Source organism: Salvia splendens, chromosome 2 (assembly GCF_004379255.2).
Source record: "Salvia splendens isolate huo1 chromosome 2, SspV2, whole genome shotgun sequence".
Classification (NCBI taxonomy): domain Eukaryota; kingdom Viridiplantae; phylum Streptophyta; class Magnoliopsida; order Lamiales; family Lamiaceae; genus Salvia; species Salvia splendens.
The window spans coordinates 855699-876273 of NC_056033.1; the positions used below are offsets into that span (position 1 = coordinate 855699).

Sequence of the window (20575 nt, forward strand, 5' to 3'; positions counted from 1 at the left end):
AAGAATTAAACTCTAAAATGACATACATTTAACAGAAAATGGTCATTTAACTTTCCATATTCATTGAAAGATAGAGTCTTGATTTGATTAATTCCTTCATTTGTTGCCGAATAAAGTATATATAGGTCTCCTCGTTTGCCATGATCGATTCATATACTATATTAAAAAATACTACTGTCCAATAATACACCTTTTGCCACTTTATTTATATCAGTCTATGTTATCTTCAACATCTCTTGTTCTGTTGTTCATATTAAATAGTTTGCAGCAGTTTTTTAACATTAGTTCTCTAATTATCTAAACTACTGATGGAACTGTAGCAACTATATTTCACCAAATTGTGGAATATATTACTCTTAGTTTGATCATAGTTTTTTCATAAGGCAATCTATACAAATATATTAGTTCATTAGTTTAGGAACTTTTTAACTAAGATTGCAAGATTCTTAAGATCCAAATTACATCATCCGGAAAAAATGAAACACGAACATTTATTTTTCTGTTTAATGTCATATCATGCATAGCATGACGATACTGTTCGATTTATATTTAAATAATTAAATTAAAGCAGTTACAAAATTAATTTTGTAAACTATCCCAAAAAAATTGGCACCCATTAAAAATGAAACATTTTTTTGGGTTACGTTTCTTAGAATGGAAACAACAACATCTTTGTTTTTTCTTCTCTTTTACTTTATCATCTCTTCATAAACTCACAAAACAACACTACAAAAAATCACGTGCCGAAAAGTAAACGTTTCATATTTATTGAGACAGATGGAGTAATTATTAGGGTAATTAATTTTAACATATACGAATTTTTAATTTTTACCTAAACCTTTTAAGGGCATCCACTACGCGGCGCGCCACCGTCCCGCTTTCCGTCGCGGAGGGACAGAACGCTCGCGCGACGCGTTGCGACACGCCGTCCAGTCCCGCGCCCGTCCCGCGGCCCGTGTCTCGGACGGGCTGTCACGCCACGCGTCGTGGCGACGTGGCGCGCCCCTGCGCCATGCGTGACGCCCACTCGCCGGCCCGCGAGTGGGCGTCGTCACACTGACTCAATAAATCATTTTTTTAAAAAAAAAAACCGAATTTTAAAAAAAATACTTTTTATTTATAAAAATTGTTTTTATATTTAAAAAGAATTTTTACAAATAAATAAATACAAGAAATTCGTAATAGCCCACATATATTTGATGGACTTGCGAATTTATGAAACTCATTCTTGGTTGCTTCTCTTTTATAGAGACAACCTTGAATGTTTTATGTTCCACTTTCGATGTGGGACAAAGTCATTCTTGGTTGCTTCTCTTTTATAGAGACAACATTGAATGTTTTATGTTCCACTTTCGATGTGGGACAAAGTCATTCTTGGTTGCTTCTCTTTTATAGAGACAACCTTGAATGTTTTATGTTCCACTTTCGATGTGGGACAAAATCATTCTTGGTTGTTTCTCTTTTATAGAGACATTCAAGAATGATTTTGTCCTACATCGAAAGTGAAACATAAAACATTCAAGGATGTCCATATAAAATTGTATTTTAAATTATGTCATTTTTATTTTTTTAAGATTTTAATTATGTTTTTTTTTTAATTTTAAGTTGTGTTTTTATTTTATGCTGTAATGTTATTTTAATTTTAATGAAGTGTGTTTGTTTTAATTGAATTGTGTTGGAAAAAAAATAAAAAATGAAATTGAATGAATAGTAATTTAAGGGACGGAGCGTTGCAGGTTCCGTCACTTAGTTAAGGGATGGAGGAATAAAGTACACTGGGGCCCTCAAATAGTAGTTTAAGGGACGGTGGGGAGACGGCGTAGTGGATGCTCTAATCTGAATACATAAAGTTTGGCGTTCAGGTTTCTGCAACCCCAGGGTTATTTTTTCATAGTAGTACTTATTAAGTTGTGGTGTTTGTCGGAAGTGCTAATGTAAATTAGATCAAATAGTCAAACATCGTTGTTTTTAATAGAAAAAGATGATTGAGATAATAGCTTGGGAGTAGGATTAGAGTCTCTCTCCTAGGTTAACATATGTGATTAATCTAGGCTTGCAAGTTTTCGACTGAATTCCGGCCATTGAATCTAGAAGTATATAAATCCGAATCTCTATTACAATCTAAATCCGAATACCTTCTATTAAAAGTTCACATATTTAAATTAAAAGAAATGTTACTATGAAAACCAAAAGATGTCAAAAGTTCGTACGTTTACGTACAAATTACCTCATTCTATTAAGACAATGTTGTTTCAATGATCGATAATTTGTCACCATGGCCATTTCGCTGAATATATCATTTCAATTTTAAAAAATGAATGGGGAAAATATTAGAAACATCCAAAAAAATATAAAATATCAAAAGTTCATATATTTACAAACAAGCAATTTTTAACGTTAATGTCTTGTGAGAATAAAAAAAACGTTTATATATTTTGCAATCATGAGTTTGTGTTAATTCTATCCTAATCATTCATTTTTACCTTTTTTTCTGTATAGCACCTGGTATCAATCCATAAATATGAGCATAATCACTATCATCTGTCAACCTTATTGTTAGATTACATCATACGCTTTGCATGAATTGATTTCTGTGAGTTAATTTCATATTCTTTTTAATTCTCCTTTCTCAACAATTATTATCATGAATATAACTATCAATATAAGGAGAAGTTATATGCTCCAGTCTCCACTGTTGAAAAAATAGAACACGCTAACTAACTTTAGGTAATTACGATAATCAATCATGTGCGTCACAAATATAGAAATAAAAAATTTCACATCAACGCGTTGAATTAATTTGCATATAATCCCAAAAGTAACAAGTGATAATGATTGCCCCCATGAAACTTCCATTTCCTTTGACTTAAACATAAACATATGTGTACACATCTATGTATCTATATGTATAGAGCTCTCCATTGAGTTTATGCGCCTCCATTTCTACCGTCCAATCCCCGTTCACACGTGTGTGCGTATACCTATTTCTGCACACGTATACATATATATATCTCCGACCGTTTCATCAGACCAAGAATATAATCTGTCTGAAGCTTACTCCCCTGTGCCATCTCATCTGTCATCTGTGTGTGCGAGAGAGAGAGAGGGGGGGAGAAGAAGAAGAAGAAATTTCAAAGCTTGTTTTAATTTCCAGGTAAATTTCAAACACTTGTATTTTAGTAAAAAAAAAATTAATAGTACATGAATAACAATTTTTGAAATTTAGAAAAACTTCATCCTTTTGGTTTGGTGTGAAATTTGAAGATACGAAGTTTTTATTAGTATCCAAAGCTATTATTCGGTTATCATGACTAATTATCACTTGATTATCCAATCTCATTAACCAAACACAATACATATTCAATCATAAGATATAATCTTACAAATCGAACAATCCCAAGCGTTTGGTTTTGCTCACAAAAAAATGGTCATAAAACCAATGAAAATCGTTGCACATTTTTCATTTTTGCAAGAATTTGAATTCATGTATCACATACCATTAAATTTTAGAAAGGTATCATCGCTAGTTTTCCAAAGGTATATTCAAAATTCCACATCGACCTCCGAAGAATTGAGAAAATTGTGAGTTTTCTCTACTTAATTGAAAACCAAAAAAATTGATGATTAGGTATATATAGTTCATGTAATTTAATTTCTAATCATATGAATTGCTTAATTAAAGTAATTAAATTTGTTGACATATAGGGCTATGGAAATATTGGACGACGAATTCTCCTATCTCAACCCTTTTCTAGCAGAGATCTACTCCAGCAGCAGCGCCACCAACCAAATTTCTCACGGCGACGGCGCCTCCGCCGGCGATCAGCTGAGGATGAGCTCAACGAGCTTGATTAATTCATGGAATTGTGAGGAAACGATGAATATGCCGAGTTCTTCAACAATTTCTGCTGCTGTTGAAGCTCCACAGCTGATTTCTTTTGAGAATGAGAGGTTTTTGCCGTTTTCTCCGGCGAATGCAGATTGTGATGATAACCTAACGCCGCAGATCATAAGCTTCTCGTCTTCTTCTAAAGAAGACGATGAATTTGGTAAAAGAGAGAGGGGTTTGACGGCGACGAGAACGCCGTTGCAAGCTCAGGATCATCTCATGGCGGAGAGGAAACGGCGTGAGGAATTACGGCAGCTCTTCATCGCTCTTTCTAAAGTTGTGCCGGGATTGAAGAAGGTAATTAATTTAATTAAATTAAGTTATATTGATAACACGAGCTTATCTTCTTGAAATTATTCATTTAGGGGAAACAGATGTTTCTAGTTAATTTATTTTAACCTAATTTAGTTAATTTGGATAATGATCAGTTAATAAAAAGATACTATAACGTGGTACACTTCATTTTGTAAGTATCGATGTCTAAGGTTCAAACCTCACTGTTATTAATCTCGTACGTCAAAAAATGTCATTTTGATCTTAAAAAATTTGAAAATTTGTTTGTGATTAAAAGGGATAAGAAATAACTACTATATATATACATTAATTTTTCTTATCTATAGACTATAGATATTACTTTAGATCACAAAATCGTGGAACCCCATCCTCACTAAGCTCTTTTATCGTCTTACCAATCGTGTTGTGTCTTCATAAGTTCGAAATTTAGTAAATGGGATTAACAAAAGGAAAATAAGTATAGTATTTATGTACACAAAATTCTTATATATATAGTGACTATTTACATATGATGAGAAATCGAATTAACAAGTGAACCAATTTTGGTAAATCTCTATTTTGTTTAGTTGGACAAGGCATCTCTACTCGAAGATGCTATACACCATTTGAAGTCGCTTCAAGAGAGAGTTAATGTGCTCGAAAACGAAGCCATGGCACGTTCCATAGGCGCGCCACGAGAAGATAGTGTCAGCGTCTCGTACAATGAGGATCCCTTGAATGGAGACTGCGAATTAGTATCGACAGAGATTAGTGCAAGAGTGAGGGAGAGGCATGTCCTGATAAAAATGTGTTGCAAGAAACAAATGGGGTTGATGTCAAGAATTCCATGTGAAATGGAAAGGTTACATCTTAATGTTGCAGACATTAGAATCATGCCGTTTGGACAAGCAGCTCTAGATGTCACAATTCTTGCTGAGGTAATTTCTAGTACTATATTTTATAACTTTGCCTAATGCATTTTACTTAATAGTATATGATTATCATGGGTAAATGACTGATTAGGAATAATGTCCATTGAATTGATCAGATATAAATCGATTCTTTAGAAAGCCAAGGACAAATGTAGAAAAGATTATTGTTGAAAATTAATTAAGGATTATCCAGAACCCTTTTATTGCAAATAGTTCAACTTTTTCTTAAAGAACTTGCTCATCAATTTATTGAATTCATTCTTTTTATGTATCAAATGCTAACTAAACTTAATTTTATGCCTGATTTTAATTTCCAGAAAGAACGCAATATTTATCCGAATTTGTTACTAGGAGTACTATTTTACATTACTTTTGAAACATTGCGTTTATATCACCATCTTCTAATTCTTTTCAATACATCATCCCTAATTTCTACGAATGAATCTACTTCTTTTAATTTGAATCAGCTAAAATAGTAGATGTAGTAATTGCAAAACAAATATTATTTGAATTACAATATATTATAAGATCGTGCCTAAACTGTTAATTCAGCTAAAACTATATAGATTTCTATATCCTCTTAAAATTAAGTGATCTTATATATTTATATGTATTATAATAATGCAGATGAGGAGCGAATTTAGTGGGACAGTGAAGGACATTGTTGACCACCTGCAAGCTGTTGTTGGACAAATCTAAGGAAGAAAAAGAAGACAAGAAATATCCCTAATTCGAGGCACTAATTATACATATATAGCTGTCGCTTTTTTCTTACATTCATTTGTATTAATAGCACGTTTTAATTGAGCAGTAACAATAGTTTTTCAAAGTTGCACAACTTTTCATTGTGGGTTTAATTTTAAGCATACATACATAAATCTCCCACTACAAAAAGGGTTTCCGCGTTTCCATGCAACCATCTCCTACTTTTTCCCCATTGTTTTCTACTTCTTTTCTTTACATATTCAGTTAAGAAATACTATTATGAAGTTGTGAGGAAACGTATTCGGAGATGCTTTTGATTTCTTTCTAGTTTATTATGATCAAACTGGAGAAACATTTGCTTATAAAACCCATACCCAAGTTTCAAACAAAGTGATGAACAATTAATCATTTCAAAGAAAACTATTTCGTCGGGAAAAACTAGAACAATTCATTTGAGGGAGGTTCTAGAAAATATCAAAAGTTTGTGTATTTACAAGCAAATGACCTTATTCTATTAAAATCGATGTCGTTTAGTGACAGTTGATTTTTTTTCCTATACTGACCTTTCCGTGAACACATCAGATTCAGTTTATAAAAAAATTACTTTTGGTTAAAAATCATAAATTACCAAAATTCGTGTATTTAGATTAGATAATAAAAAATCTCCAGGACAAGAAAATATTACGTATTTACAAGCAAATAATCCCTTTTATATTTACTATAAAATTCGAAATACTTGTATAATGAAAGTTGTTACCAATGATTAGGATGTACATATTTGTTACTATTCATAAACTAAAACTTCATCCTTCCAAGAAATACTCCCCCGTCCCTCAAGAATATGCATTATTTCCTTTTTAGTTCGTCCCACAAGAATATGCACTTTCTAATTTTCAAAAGTATTTTCTCTCTATTAAGTGGGACTCATTCTCCACTAAAACTCGTGTCGATCCCAAAGTGCATATTCTTTAGGGACGGAGGGGGTATAGAACATGTTTCACCTAGAGAATGAATGTTGATAATGCGTTTTTACTGGAAAAATGATACTACTACGAATATCACTATATTGAAAAAAAAACATTTTTCCATAATAGGAGCTGTTTATAATGTTGAGATATAAGTAAAGTATGAATCATTTTCCAAAAAGTGAAATGGTATCCGTATCCATACCACCTTAATTGTCTTGCTTAGAACAAATTAGACACCCTTTTACTACATGAAGCAAAATTATATTTTCAGTCAACTATTTTTACGCTTATAGTATAAATACATTCATACACATTACTTTTCATTATTGAAAGTGAAACAATTCAAGGGTAGACTTTGACATTTATAGAAGTATGAACAAGTGGAAATCATATTAGGTGTCAATCTAAGTAGTGGTTGAGTCTTCTTTTCATAGGACTTAGAATAGTATTTTAAATAATGATTGTTTTATGCACTTGTCTCTTATATTTGGATTAGGTGGTCTGTGTATATAGTACTATTTTTTTAAAAAATTGAGTTGATATGCTCTCATTTGGACAAATCTAAATCCATACGTCACCCCTTAAAATATGAACAGTATTATCATGGAGTAGTATTATATTTGTAGTTTTACAGCACAACAATATATCACGTGTATAATAGGAGTATAACATTATATTGAGTTATAAAGGATGTAATTTAAGGCTTATTGGGCCTGATTAATACTTCAAATTCCAGTTGGGCTTTAGATTCGTTCAGCCTTAGTAGGGCCCATATATATGCAGCCCAAAATTTAACATCAAATGACCAACAAAAGAGTAGCAGAGATTAAGTTTTTTTCGCAGATTATTGAGTGATCAAAGAAATGGAGAATTCATCGTCAAATCTAAGCTCGCTTCCTGAAGAGGATTCGCAAAATGGTGGAACTGCCGCTCAGAGTGCTAGCAAATCTCCATCGGCTTTTTCTTCCAAGCCTGATCGTCCTCCAATTCAGTATGTGCGCGTTACTTTCTCGCGATTTTTTTACTAATGTATGCTATTAGTAACGGTTTATGATTCAGTTGTTTTTTGTTTAGAATCTGAACTTGTTGATGAGTTTTTATATTTTCTGGTTGTGATTCGTTCTGTTCGAAATATGAATATGAATCGTTCGGTTCTGTTTGAGCTTCGATTGTAATTGTATTATTGTGGTAGTGTACCAATTATCATTAGATAGTACTACATTTAATAATGCTGTTTTTTTGCTGTGGTGAAAATGTTTGAAGTATTTATGAGCAGTACTCAGATGCGGTAATTTACTAATATCCTCTGGCGTGTTAATTCTTACTCAACTTATGATTTGTGGCATCAGAGTGGAATTTTTCATATGATCCTCGGTGAGAGTTTGTGATAAGAGTGATTTTAGTTGCTAGTGAATGAAGAAGTTTCCCCATACAAGTTTGTCATAAGAGTGATATAAGTTAATGAACTGAAAAACTTTCCCCATAGAATTATAAAAATGGAAGAATTGCATATTGATGAACAGTTTGATTGATTAGGTCAAGGCGTACTGGCTACTTCAGGAAAATTGATTGTTTTGGTGAACCGGAAACGGTCTTAGGGGAACTAATAAATAAGCAGGTAGGTAAGTTGGTTGCTTGAACTGCTGCAGTAATTTATCTATAATATTCTAATGGAGCTAGGTCATAAGTAATTTTGGTGCTGAACTTTAAACTGGCATAAAGTTTTTTTGCATTTCCTGTCGGCTTTGTTGATTTGCATACTTTCTTGTTGTGCTTACTATTTTTAGACCCGGGCCTCATAAATAGATCACTTATTTGTCTTATTCTTACTACTGATGTTTTGTTTGTGGTTTTAACTTGTAGGACTTCATCACAAAAGTATGCACCATTAGATTGGTCAAACTACTTTGACCAAGAAGATGATGTTCACATCCCAGACTCTGAAAATGTGAGTGGCATAATATTTTTAATTAATTTATGAATTTTCTTTTTTCATATTGTAATTCTAAAAGCTTCCTTTGGTCTCTTTGCTTCAGGTATTTCACTTCTATAAGGCAGGGAATGAGGGTCCAGTTGTTCTATGTCTCCATGGTGGGGGTTATTCAGGGTAGATCAACAGCTCGCCTTTTAGCTAATGAACTCATATGTTTCTCTTATTAGTGAAAATATTGATTTCTTATGTTTTAAAGCTTTGAACTTTAAAAAACTTAACTTTCTTGCAGAAAATTTAGTTGGTCCTAAATTGTATGTTTTGTTCAACAATTTTCACCAGGCTCTCATTTGCTCTGTCAGCAAAACTAATTAAAGAGAAAGCTAGAGTAGTAGCATTGGATTTGAGGGGACATGGGAAGTCATACACTGAGAATGATTTAGATCTATCTATTGAGGTATCTATTTCTTTCAACCTAAGTTGATTACAATGTATTTTGATATAAAGTATTTTTATGTTCTAAGATCAACATTGGACATTCTAGTCTAAACTTTTTCTGTATTGACATTTTCACCAATAAATGCAGACTCTTTGCAATGATGTAGTGGCTGTTGTGAAGACAATGTATGGGGATTCTCCTCCAGCAATTGTGATGGTTGGCCACAGGTAGTATATCTATGATAGAACGAAATGTAACTTCACTTGGCGTTGAGAATGGTCACTAAATCTTGATAATCAAAATCTTAACAAATAACATGCAAATATTCTATCTCTGAGCAAGCTTTGAAGTCCTGTCTTTCTCCTTCTGACTAGCCAGAATTTTAATGCTCAGTTGTCAATAAAATGGCAAATGCTGGAATCTGGATTATTGTTTTTGATTAGCTTGGGCATTTGTGTTTCTTTGTCATCGATGATTTTTCTGCTCTTAATTTTTCAATTACTAGTTGAATTTCATCCAATGCATATAATGTAGTATGGGAGGTGCACTTGCTGTTCATATTGCTGCAAAGAAAGTTCTTCCTAGCCTGGCTGCGCTGGTTGTTGTGGATGTTGTTGAGGTTAGCTTAGCTCTTCATGTTTTTTTAATGCTGTTGAGGTTGACTTCCAAATGTTTGGTGTATGTGATCCTTTAGCTGCATAATATCTCAGGGTACAGCAATGGCTTCATTAATGCATATGCAGCAGATCTTATCAAATCGAATGTAACATTTCTCCAGCATTGAGAAAGCGGTAATATTCTGTTGTTAGTTCAGTTCAGTGTGGTGTACTCAACTTTGCTAGCAGTATCAAGTACTCCACATGATAATGTTTCCTTAACCATCAGTTGATGGACAATGTCCTCTGATATTTTGGTCTATCAAAGAGATTATAGCTTTAAAAGTTTGAAAAGCAAAAGTACGAAATGTTGCTTGATTCCTTCATCATTCATTTCTAGTAAGATTTGTGATAGTAATTATTGATTATAACAGAAAACTATAAGCTTTACCTTTCTAAAATGTGGTTCATTGTGTGTGATTTGACACCTCCTCCCATCGTCTTTCAAGGGATAAGCAAGATGCTGAAAATTAATTAGTACAAACAAATCAAAGAGAAAAACTCCAACTCTTGGATATATCTACTTCGGCATAGTTCCACTATGAATTTTGTATTTCTTCTGATAGAAATTGTAACAGTGATTGTCCTGTCTTGTTAGATTGAATGGAATATCAAAGGAGGATCTTTGAGAAACATCGATTCTGCTCGTGCTCTATCCCTAGTACACTAATCTATGATGATTCAAGAAAATGGTGAGCTGTTCTACTGTGTTTTTCCTTTATAAGTTGTGTTCTTCTTCACCCTTCTGTTGTAAGCATGCCTGACACTGATTATATGATCTACCCATTGAACTAAAACGAGTTAGTCATGCTGGATCTGCAGCTATACCCACTGAGCTAGGCTGGTAGAAACTGAACAATATTGGAGAGGATGGTAGTAAGATCATTCTCCTCTGCATGCTAATGTTCAAATGTATTTGTTGTCATTATCTTGAAGACTTCAGTTTTTTACTCACTCTGTTTAGGCGTTTCTCATTGCATTCACATTTCAGAAATAATTTGCATTTCATCAGAAGTTCACTCTGACTATGGAGTTATTTGTTTCAGGTATGAAGGTCTTTCAGAGAAGTTTTTGGCTAGTCCTGTACCAAAACTCTTTCTTCTCGCAGGAACTGATAGGCTTGACAAGTTAGTCCTTTCAACTTTTTAAAATATTATTCTTATAATACATCCAGTCTCATAAGATTGCCCCAGTAATATACGTCCAACACTCGTGAAGTCACATTTATATTTGATCTGGTAACCCCCGATCTTTCTGCATATGTTGCCAGTATGAGTTGGAAAGTTTAACATGCTTGCCCCTGTTATTCTGAGTAATTAATGATGTAATTTTCACTTTGGTTATAGAATAGTTGAATCGATGATTGTCAGTCAACGACCCAATGTTAAGAAATTGTACTCATATTATTTGAATAGCTACATGATTTTGATTTTTTTTGTCTCAGAACTCTCACAATAGGCCAAATGCAAGGAAAATTTCAAATGGTGGTGGTTAGACACACCGGCCATGCCATACAGGTCTGATTCGTCAAAGCCTCATTCTTCGATCTTGTCTTATATTTTAGCTGTCTTCATAGTTGCTCACATGTTCGAGAATCACAGGAGGATGTGCCGGATGAATTTGCCAATCTGATCCTCAATTTTATATCGCACAATCGGATTAGCCCTCATGGAGTTGTGGTTAGTACTTACAAATCTATTTAGAGCATACTAGTAATCTTAATGTCAACATCATATAAAATGAATTTCGGCCATATGCATGTTATCACAGCTTTCTTGATGCGCTGTTCAAATTCTTGTTTCAGATCCCAGGACTTCGCCGCCCGTCACAATAGAAAGTCGAGCATTGAAGAAATGAAAGGCAGCAACGACATTTATTTATAAAAATCAGGGCTTGTTGCAAGTGAACTATATTGGTATGTTTTCAAATTTCCAGATATCGGAAGTGGTTGAAACATGTAGGGATGAGTAAGTGTTGTGATCTTATAGATTTCTATATCCTCTTAAAATTAAGTGATCTTATATTTGGTTGCAGTAAAAAGTTGTTTCATTAACCCCTCAGATTTCATTGATAACATTTGTATGCTGTCCATGCCATCAAAATATAACATTGGTTGCAGTAAATAGTTGTTCATTACCACAAAGACTAAAGTATCTATCAATTGGAAATAAATGGTTTCTTATCAATAAGAAAGAGAATGTACTCCAGATTTTTTACAGACCAGAAGTCGAAAAGAATGTCAAGCAAACATAGCTTTAAGTTTAGTATCTAGATAGGCATAGACCACTCAAATTTATTTCCATCTGACAAAAACTATTACCTCTTGCAAGAGGGACTTCAGAAGGTATTCCAAAGAATTATTTAGTAGAGTATTTGTGTTTTTTTGCTACTCAAAAAGGTAAAATGTGGCTCTCAACTGCAAAAAGACATAACCATGATGTGTGCTTAAGCTGTGGACTCCTTCAGGTATGCAATGAGATCAGCACGGTCCTGAGGCTTCTTCAATCCTGGGAAAACCATCTTCGTCCCAGGAATGTACTGCAGGAACAAGATTTAAAAAAAATCGATATAAATTACAAAGATAACTTAAAAGTAGACTACAATAAAGGTGACGTCTAGTCAGAAGGAAAGATGAAGAAGTCAGTCCCAGCATTCTTTTTAGGCTTTAATTTTCTTAGTTGAACTGATGATATATCACTTGATCACTTTCCTAACTAATCATGTATGCCAGAGTAGGTGATCCTTGCAAAGTGCGAAAAATAAGAAGATTATGTTGACAAGGAGATAAATGAAAAGATATGCAGACATCCTAATAGAAACCCACAAACATTTTAAAGTACTGAATTTGTCAATTTTCCAAACAAACTCACCTTCTTGGGATTCAACAAGTAATCATACAGGGTCTTCTCTTCCCACGTCACAGCCTTGTTCTTGTTAGCAGCAGAGTACGAGTAACCCGGGGTAGTTCCAGACTGCCGCCCAAAGAGACCATTTAGGTTAGGTCCTGCAAATTCAAGCTTTTTAATCCCAGCATTCAAAATAAAACAAATGCTCCAAAAGAATAAATGCAACTTTTTCAATCATCACTCAAAAATGTCCATGGTATATTCACCACATGAAAACTTATGTCAAGTGTCAAACAATATAAACTGCCTTGTACATGTGTATATAATAAATGCACAAAGATCAAAGTCTAACAATGACAAAGGCAACAAATATTGAGGTAGAAAAAGGTGCACACCATTAACATTCTTATCTGTGCTTGCCTAGTGCATTCATTTATCAATCTCCCAACTAAAACCTTATAAACGAGGCAGCGTATGTAGTCCTTAGAGATCCTACATCTAGTGAGCTACAATATTGCTCCATTTGCCATGGATTTCAACATAATATACACAGGTTTTGTGATTGATTTATACTCTGTATTTGACGACGCCTAATTTAGCATCAGATATTAAACCCAAACAGCAGATCCAATCTACTACTCCCTCCGTTTCTTCATAGTTGAATCATTTTTCCATTTAGAGAAGTTTCTTCATAGTTGAGTCATTTTTCCATTTCGGGAAGTTTCTTCATAGTTGAGTCATTTCCGTATTATTTTCTCTTTCTTACTTTACTCTCTCTTACTTTTTCCTTTCTACTTTATTCTCTCCACATTTTTCTCTCTCTTACTTATTTTATCTATTTATTCAACACACTCAACATCCATTTCTTAAACTCCGTGCCGAAAAGTTTCACTTCAACTATAGTGAAACGGAGGGAGTAACATACAAAAATAATAGTATTAATATTTCAAGGTTAAATATAGTAAGTTTTACACACTCGAATTAAGAAGTAAAATTCTATACCTCTGCAACTAATTTATTCATGATTTCCACAATTCCAATCTCTAGTTCAGCATATGAAAGGCAAGATCACAATAATTCAACACAAGATCTCACTAAATCCAACCAATGAAACAGTAAAACAAACAAACACCAGCAATCAAACATCAAAGCAATAAAACGATTCATAAAAAAATTAAGCAACAGATCAGATCTACAAATCGAACGCAGGCGAGCTCAGAAATAGATTCAGGTCATCTATACCTTGTTTGTGGCCAGTTCCTTTGTCGACTGTGTGGCACTGAGCACACTTGGTCTTGAAAATCTTCTCTCCGGCGGCCTTGTTTCCAGGCGGCGCTTCATCAAACGACGCCATCTCAATTCAGATTTTTCCGGAAAGGTCCGAAAATGGAATGCTATTCGCTAGAATTTAGAGAAAGAGCGAGAATCTCTCGAAGAGAAATTTCTAGGGTTTGCGGAGACCAAGAAGGGGAGAATATATATATGTATGAAAATGCGTGGGAAATGAAAAGAGAACGTGGTGTGCGTAAGCCCCTCTCGCGTGTTCTTTGCTGGCGGTGTATTATAATTTTAAGTTTGATTTCTTTTCTAGAAATTTCTACTGATATTTTTCATTCTCTTTCTCCTATTTTTCTTTTCTTCTTTCCTGAAGTATTTAAAATCTAAATAGATTTTCGCTTTTACCATTTCAATCGATTTTAATAAAATGATATACTCACATTTGTTGATTCATAACATTAAATTCATATTTGCAAAATAATACTTGTGTTTTGTTTGTTTAATTGAGAGCTTATATTTTAAATAATTAAAAAAATTAAGAAATAAAGTAGTTCACTCTTTGTAATTAGAAAAATAATTCAATTGTAGATTTGTGATTGTATCTTACTTAGGGGTGTGCATTCGGGTTTCGGTTCGATTTTTCGCCCTAACTGAAAACCGAAAAACCGAAAACCGAACATAAAAACCCGAACTAAATCGAAAAATCGAAATTATATAAAAAACCGGAAAACCGAATTAAAAACCGAAAATCTGGAGAGAAAGAAAACAGTACATAAACATATAAATTTTCAACCTACAAAACATAACATGATAAAAATGATAATATCTCTAATCCATATTCAGAATTCAGAAACGTGAGTTTCCAATTAGGGCTTTTACTTTTAGTTATAATTAAATAATAGTAACATATATATAATAAAATAAATAATTAAATAAATTCGGTTATTTGGTTATTCGGTTTTTTTCTTCGCCCGAACCGAACCGAACTGAAAAATCGAAATTTTTGTATTTTCAAAGCCGAACCGAACCGAAAAATTGAAATAACCGAACCGAATTTCAAAATTTCGGTTTGGTTCGGTTCGGATATTCGGTTTCCGGGTTTTTTTTAATTACATTCCGAAATTACAAAGAACCCTACGAAGAAATTTGTAATTACATTTTTGTCCCTTTCTGCTGCTCTGTCTCTCAAAATCAAATATCGAACAAGATGGATTGCAGTGAGTGAAAAATGAGATTCTCTAACAAATTTTACCCTAATCAGAATTTCTTCAGGTACTGCTTAAACTGCTCATCACTCTCTCCAAAAACCCTAACCCCCAAATATCTGTTTTCAGTATATGTAAATACAATAATTTTTTTGCGCCATTCTTCAATTGGGTTGTATGCATTTATCCCTTCTGAACCACGCTCACTTCGAAAAACGCCAGTTTTAAGCACTTCCTCTTCTGGGTCTTCCTCAAATCTTCATTTTGGATTGCATTCGGTTCAAATTAAGCTGTCTTCATATGTCAAGAATAATGTTTTCGGCGGCTCCTTTTGTTGGATTCCTTCAAAAGTTGCGATTGAATCATTGGTTTTATCAACACATAGTTACCACAGTGTGTGTAGTAAATTTGATTGGCTTAGTTGTGGGAAAATGGTTAGATACTACTCTGTATCATCATCATCAAATAGCTCGTTTGCTTCTGGTTCTGTTGTGAAGAGTGAAAAAATTTACCGACTTGATTTTGTTTTGGAAGTTGTTGGTATGATTAGGAGCAATGGAGAGGATTTGGAGTCTAGGTTAAATATGATACGCCATAGACTGAATGCATACTCCATTACTGAGATTTTTGAATTCTTGAATTCTGGGAAGGTACATGGATTGAGGTTCTTTGAGTGGATTTGGAGTAATAATCCTAAGCTGCAGAAGGATTCTCGTGTTTGTAGTTTGCTCATTGATAACCTCGGAAGGTTGGGGGACTCTGGAACAATGCAGGCGTGGTTTAGGAAGTTCGGGTGTGAAAAGATTTGCCTGACTTATGAGGCTTTTGGGTTTTTACCCATGTTGGCATCTGCAGATGCTTCATTGAAGGAATCCACTAATATAGTGTTGGATTTGTTGAATGAAGTTGGGGGATCATTTCAGTGTTCTGGTGTTTGTGCCTTGATTGAGATGTTCTGTAAGTTTCATTTGTTTGAAATGGCTAAGCATGTCATCAGCATTTCCGGGAGCAAGCAGTCGTGTTCTCTCCTTTTCATCCGTGAGATGTGCAGGAGTGGTCTTATAGAAGAAGCACATGGTATAATCAGAGGGATGAGACAAGCTCGTTGCGCACATACTACCACTGTGTATAACTATCTTCTTGGAAGCTTATGGAAGAATTCCAAGATCGCTGAAGTCTTACAACTGGTTGATGAGATGAAAGAAAACGACATCCCTTTTGATGCAATAACATTTGAGATTCTTATCAATTCCGTTTGTAGTTTAGGCAATATGGATGCTGTTCACCGGATTCTTGATCAAATGGTGGCTCAAGGGGTTCAGCCTCGACTGTCTACTCATGCTTGCATCATTAAGACTATGTTTGCTGCAGAAAGATATGAGGCAGCATACAAGCATGTTGTTTATGCAAGTGCTGTTGATAAGACCTCTAGCAATATAATGTACAGTTTAATGGCCAAACTTTATTTGGAAAAAGGTCATATCATGAGTGCTCAGAACACTCTTGTGGACATGATGGGAAAAGGTCTAAGGCCGAATTTCAGCATTTACATGAAAGTTGTGAAGCAACTTAGAAGAACTGGGAGGGGAAATCTAGCAAGAGACTTGGAAAGCAGGCACTTCAAGTTTGTATTCAATCCTCACGTAGCATATTCGTGAGTCTTGTCGGGCTGTCAGTCTTGTCCACTGTCACAATTTTGATGAAATGAGAATGCTAAGTGATCACATAGTTGACTATCTTTCTCCTTTATCTTCTGTTTCTTGCTGGACTCAGTATTGCACAATAGATAAAATTTTGGCATATACAAATTTTGACTTGTACCATTGAACTGTGATATTGCATAATGTTAATAGTTGGTAAGATTTCTAGCTACGTAATAATACTACTAGTGAGGCTATGCAAGGTCATTTTTCAGTCTTACTGGAAACCAGTTCCTCGCATAGTGAAATTGTCTTCATGAAGTAGTTTGGAACTATGCAATTAAATCATTTCCATTTGGTGCATTGGAGAATATGGTAGCTGTCATTCTTGTGTATCTCCTATTTCTTCTTATTTTTGTCCTTATTGTTGTAGTAGTTTTATGTCACTTTTAATTCATTAATTATTTTCTCATATGATCATATCTGTAGTATGTTTTACTTTCTAGATGTATAATTCTTCATGCTTTTATTGCATTTCTCATTATTTCATTTATGTCATATTTTTATATCTTGGTTTCTTTTGCAATTTGAACTTTATATGACTTTATTTTGTTATCATGTTTGAGCTACTGCAAATCCCGAGTATTTTGTGTTCTTTCATTGATTATTTCTCACTTGGTTAGTCTATTACCAACTCTTTGTAGTGTCATTGAATCATGATGTTTGCATCTCTACAGTTCTCCTCTCCCATGGATTGACAGTTCTTATCCAACAATTCACATGATATTTACAAGCTTGGTTCCATAGTGTCTTAATTACCTTTGATTTTTGTATTTACTCCATTTGTTGTCTTTGAAGAAAGTAATTTTGTTGATTCAGGTGCAATTTCAATCTTATACTAGCAAAAGGAACGATGCTGCCTGAAGGTCGATAGTACCCTTCTCGTCAACAACCTCAAGGACATCAAGGTAATCAATTGGTTATGGATCTTTTCTTGTTGAGGTTACAAAAAAGTTACATCTCTTTTTTTACCATCAAGTACTCGCATAGCTAATGTTGGCTACCAATATGTGCTAGTAAAATATGTAAAGGGAGTATAGACTGTATCGTACATATAATCATCTCGAGCTATACACCAATTTATGATTAACCAGCCTAGATAAACAAGCTGTTCGAGTAAGAACATGAAATCGAGTTATATAGAAACGCTGGCTTAAGCTAAGTGAAGATAAGTATTAGCTCAGAAATAAACAATGAAAGTGATAATGCCATCTGAAAATAAAATAGGAAATTGAACTAAAGAGAGGAAGAGCTTTGACTTGAGCAACAGAAATATATTAGCTTCATCTGAATCTCCTATAAAGATAGTAATACAATAAATTCTTGTTAGAAATGTGGCCTAAAAAGTGGCCCTTGAAACAAATAATGTAAGATCCTGATCTCACATTCTAGTCAACATGAATTCTCTTATGCAGATGCATGGTTTATATCTAAAATACCAATCTCTATCTAAAAAAATGCTCATATATATATTAAATTATATATGTGTATATAGTATTATACCATATCAGTCCCAAATGGAATAAGTTTCTGTTTCATCCCATTCCTCCATCTCAAACTCCCCATAACTGACAGATTCTCCGACGCCCGACGGGCCTCCCAGCTCCATCCACATTTTAGGCGAGTCGAGTGGCGCCTCATTGATGGCTTGAATGTCGCTAGGCGACAGCTTCACCCTAGCCGGGACAGCACCCCCACCAGAACCGCCATCAGCATCCCCCAACTGCTCGACACCACCCAGCTGCATGGCGGCCAGCTGAGCCGCTTGGCGGATGTCGTCTGCTTCAGCACTGGCAGGCTTTGGAAGGCTCTCCACCAGCTCCGGGAAGTTGATGCGTGCATCCGCCCCTCTCAGGTACCACGCGGAGACGTCATAGGCCACGGCCGCCATCTCAGGCGTGTCGAAACTCCCCAACCAAATACGAGTCTTTTTCCCAGGCTCGCGAATCTCCGACACCCACCTCCCCCATTTCCGTCTCCTCACGCCTACGTACCTCGGCCTGGCCCCCTCGTTCTTGTCCTCTTTGATCATGTCTGAGTTTCTCGGAAATCGTGCTTTCTGTAGCTTGAAAGGAGGGCATGGCTATGGTTTTATAGGAAAGAGGGGAGTGTTGGAGAATTGTTGTAGTGCATGAATGAGTTGAGGGAGTGAGCATAAGAGCTCAAAAAATGTTGGTTGGTGAAGTGAGGTTCCACGTTGTTGCATGAAAGTGGGAGTGTGTGTGTGTGTGAGAGTGTTTTTTTATTTTTTTGAGAGATTTTGCTAATGGATATAATTAGCCGACACTTGTCATCCTTAACCTACTTTTGTATGGATTTGAGGAGTTGTAGAGATGTTTTGATCTCATAAAATAAGAATGTTTCACACTGAAAAAGATTAGAGTTCTTGATTTTCAAATTATTTCTCTGCTGACCTTACTGTGTTACTTAGTTGAAACTTGCAACCTAAAACTTGACCCCATCTCTGTTTAGATCATTTTCTGTCGGAATATCCTTTTTTTAATGTTTTATTTAGTTATATTGATTTTCTTGAATTTTTTCTTTGTTTCTTGATTAAGTTGAAGTCTAATTCTTGATGTTGCATTTCAATGTGATTGCTGTTTTTCGTTTGTTAAGCTAGTATGCTCTTCAAAATAAATTCGATTTGATTTATTATTATTATTATTATTATTATTATTATTATCTTTTCATTTGTTCTGTTATCAAGCTCTGTTTAAGTGTTTAGCTTAACAATCGTGTTTTATTTATTTGTTAACTTTTAGTATATATTCTAAAATTTTCAAAAATAAAGGGGAAAATAGCTTATACCCTAGAAAAATTAATCAATTTCATCATGTGTGAAAATTTACGTGCTTTATTTATCTGCATTTTCAAATAGTCAAATGTGAGTTAGTGTATTTAATCATTAACAAGTGGATTATTAATAGAGACGTTTTGATTTTATCTGTTTATTTATTTCAAGATTTTTTGGATTACATGACAAACAGCTGTATCTAACAAAGCTTCATTGTGTGATTAACTGTCACCCATTAATCTTTTTATTTAGTGTTCAGTCTTTTTTAAACACATTTTTCATTAATATTTTTGTTATATTTATTTATTTGTAATCTGCTAACAGCGGCAATGGAAATGACACGACCGTTTTTATATAACATTCTTTGTTATTTTTGATTCTGTTCCTCCTTTTCTAAATGGTATCTTTGACTTCAAAGATTAAATGATTTTATAATCTTTCTTCACACTTTTGATATAATGAATGATTATGTGTTAATGTGTTTTCTCATCATCACAAATTGCGAAAAAAAGTTTAAACAAATCGCATATTAATTAATGTCTATGGTCAGGCAAACTCACTCTCACAAACAGTGATCCGTTTAAAAAAAAGAATTTAAACAAAATATATAATTTTTTAATTCATGTCTAAAAATAAAGGAGTCATGAGACATTTGAAACTAAGTAATAATAACATGATCATGACGACATATGAAATATTGGTTGGATTTAAACCTAAAAATACTTCTATAGTAGTATAAAATTTGCATTATATCGTAGGCCCATCTTAACGTAATCACTTATTTGCTTACAATAGTTTTCTACAAATTTCTTAGCATATCTCTTGACTTTTAGAGAACTTGAGTATTAGTACATTATTCTCGTGCTCTTTAACATAACCCACAATCATTAAGTACTGAGAAATTGAGCATTATACTTGTTAGTATTTATGTATTTTTTCAATATTCTATCGTACTTACAA

General features: G+C 34.1%; 4 protein-coding genes and 1 pseudogene across 5 annotated transcripts; 3 read left to right on the forward strand and 2 right to left on the reverse strand.

Moving 5' to 3' along the window:
• The first annotated feature begins 2944 nt into the window (after positions 1-2944).
• On the forward strand, positions 2945-5923 carry LOC121770787 (transcription factor bHLH25-like). Its single transcript, XM_042167561.1, has 4 exons — positions 2945-3154; positions 3706-4186; positions 4750-5100; positions 5722-5923. The coding sequence occupies exons 2-4, from the start codon at positions 3710-3712 to the stop codon at positions 5791-5793; spliced, it is 900 nt and encodes a 299-aa protein (XP_042023495.1). The 5' UTR covers positions 2945-3154; positions 3706-3709; the 3' UTR covers positions 5794-5923.
• Positions 5924-7603: 1680 nt separating this feature from the next.
• Positions 7604-11845, forward strand: LOC121781901 (annotated as a pseudogene).
• A 102-nt stretch (positions 11846-11947) lies between these two features.
• Positions 11948-14166, reverse strand: LOC121781904 (cytochrome c). Its single transcript, XM_042179612.1, has 3 exons — positions 13881-14166; positions 12663-12796; positions 11948-12330 (listed from the first exon to the last, which is right to left on the reverse strand). Exons 1-3 carry the CDS (start codon positions 13990-13992, stop codon positions 12238-12240), a joined length of 339 nt encoding a protein of 112 aa, XP_042035546.1. The 5' UTR covers positions 13993-14166; the 3' UTR covers positions 11948-12237.
• Positions 14167-15106: 940 nt separating this feature from the next.
• LOC121781912 (pentatricopeptide repeat-containing protein At1g09900-like) lies at positions 15107-18533 on the forward strand. Of its 2 annotated transcripts, none has more exons than XM_042179624.1 (3): positions 15107-16775; positions 17641-17729; positions 18397-18533. In XM_042179624.1, the coding sequence occupies exons 1-2, from the start codon at positions 15145-15147 to the stop codon at positions 17693-17695; spliced, it is 1686 nt and encodes a 561-aa protein (XP_042035558.1). In that variant the 5' UTR covers positions 15107-15144; the 3' UTR covers positions 17696-17729; positions 18397-18533. The 2 variants fall into 2 exon arrangements, with proteins under 2 accessions (XP_042035558.1, XP_042035562.1); XM_042179628.1 differs by having other exon boundaries at positions 15107-16745.
• On the reverse strand, positions 18081-19216 carry LOC121781930 (ethylene-responsive transcription factor ERF021-like). The gene has a single exon (XM_042179637.1). The coding sequence runs from the start codon at positions 18851-18853 to the stop codon at positions 18329-18331; it is 525 nt and encodes a 174-aa protein (XP_042035571.1). The 5' UTR covers positions 18854-19216; the 3' UTR covers positions 18081-18328.
• Positions 19217-20575: the final 1359 nt, after the last annotated feature.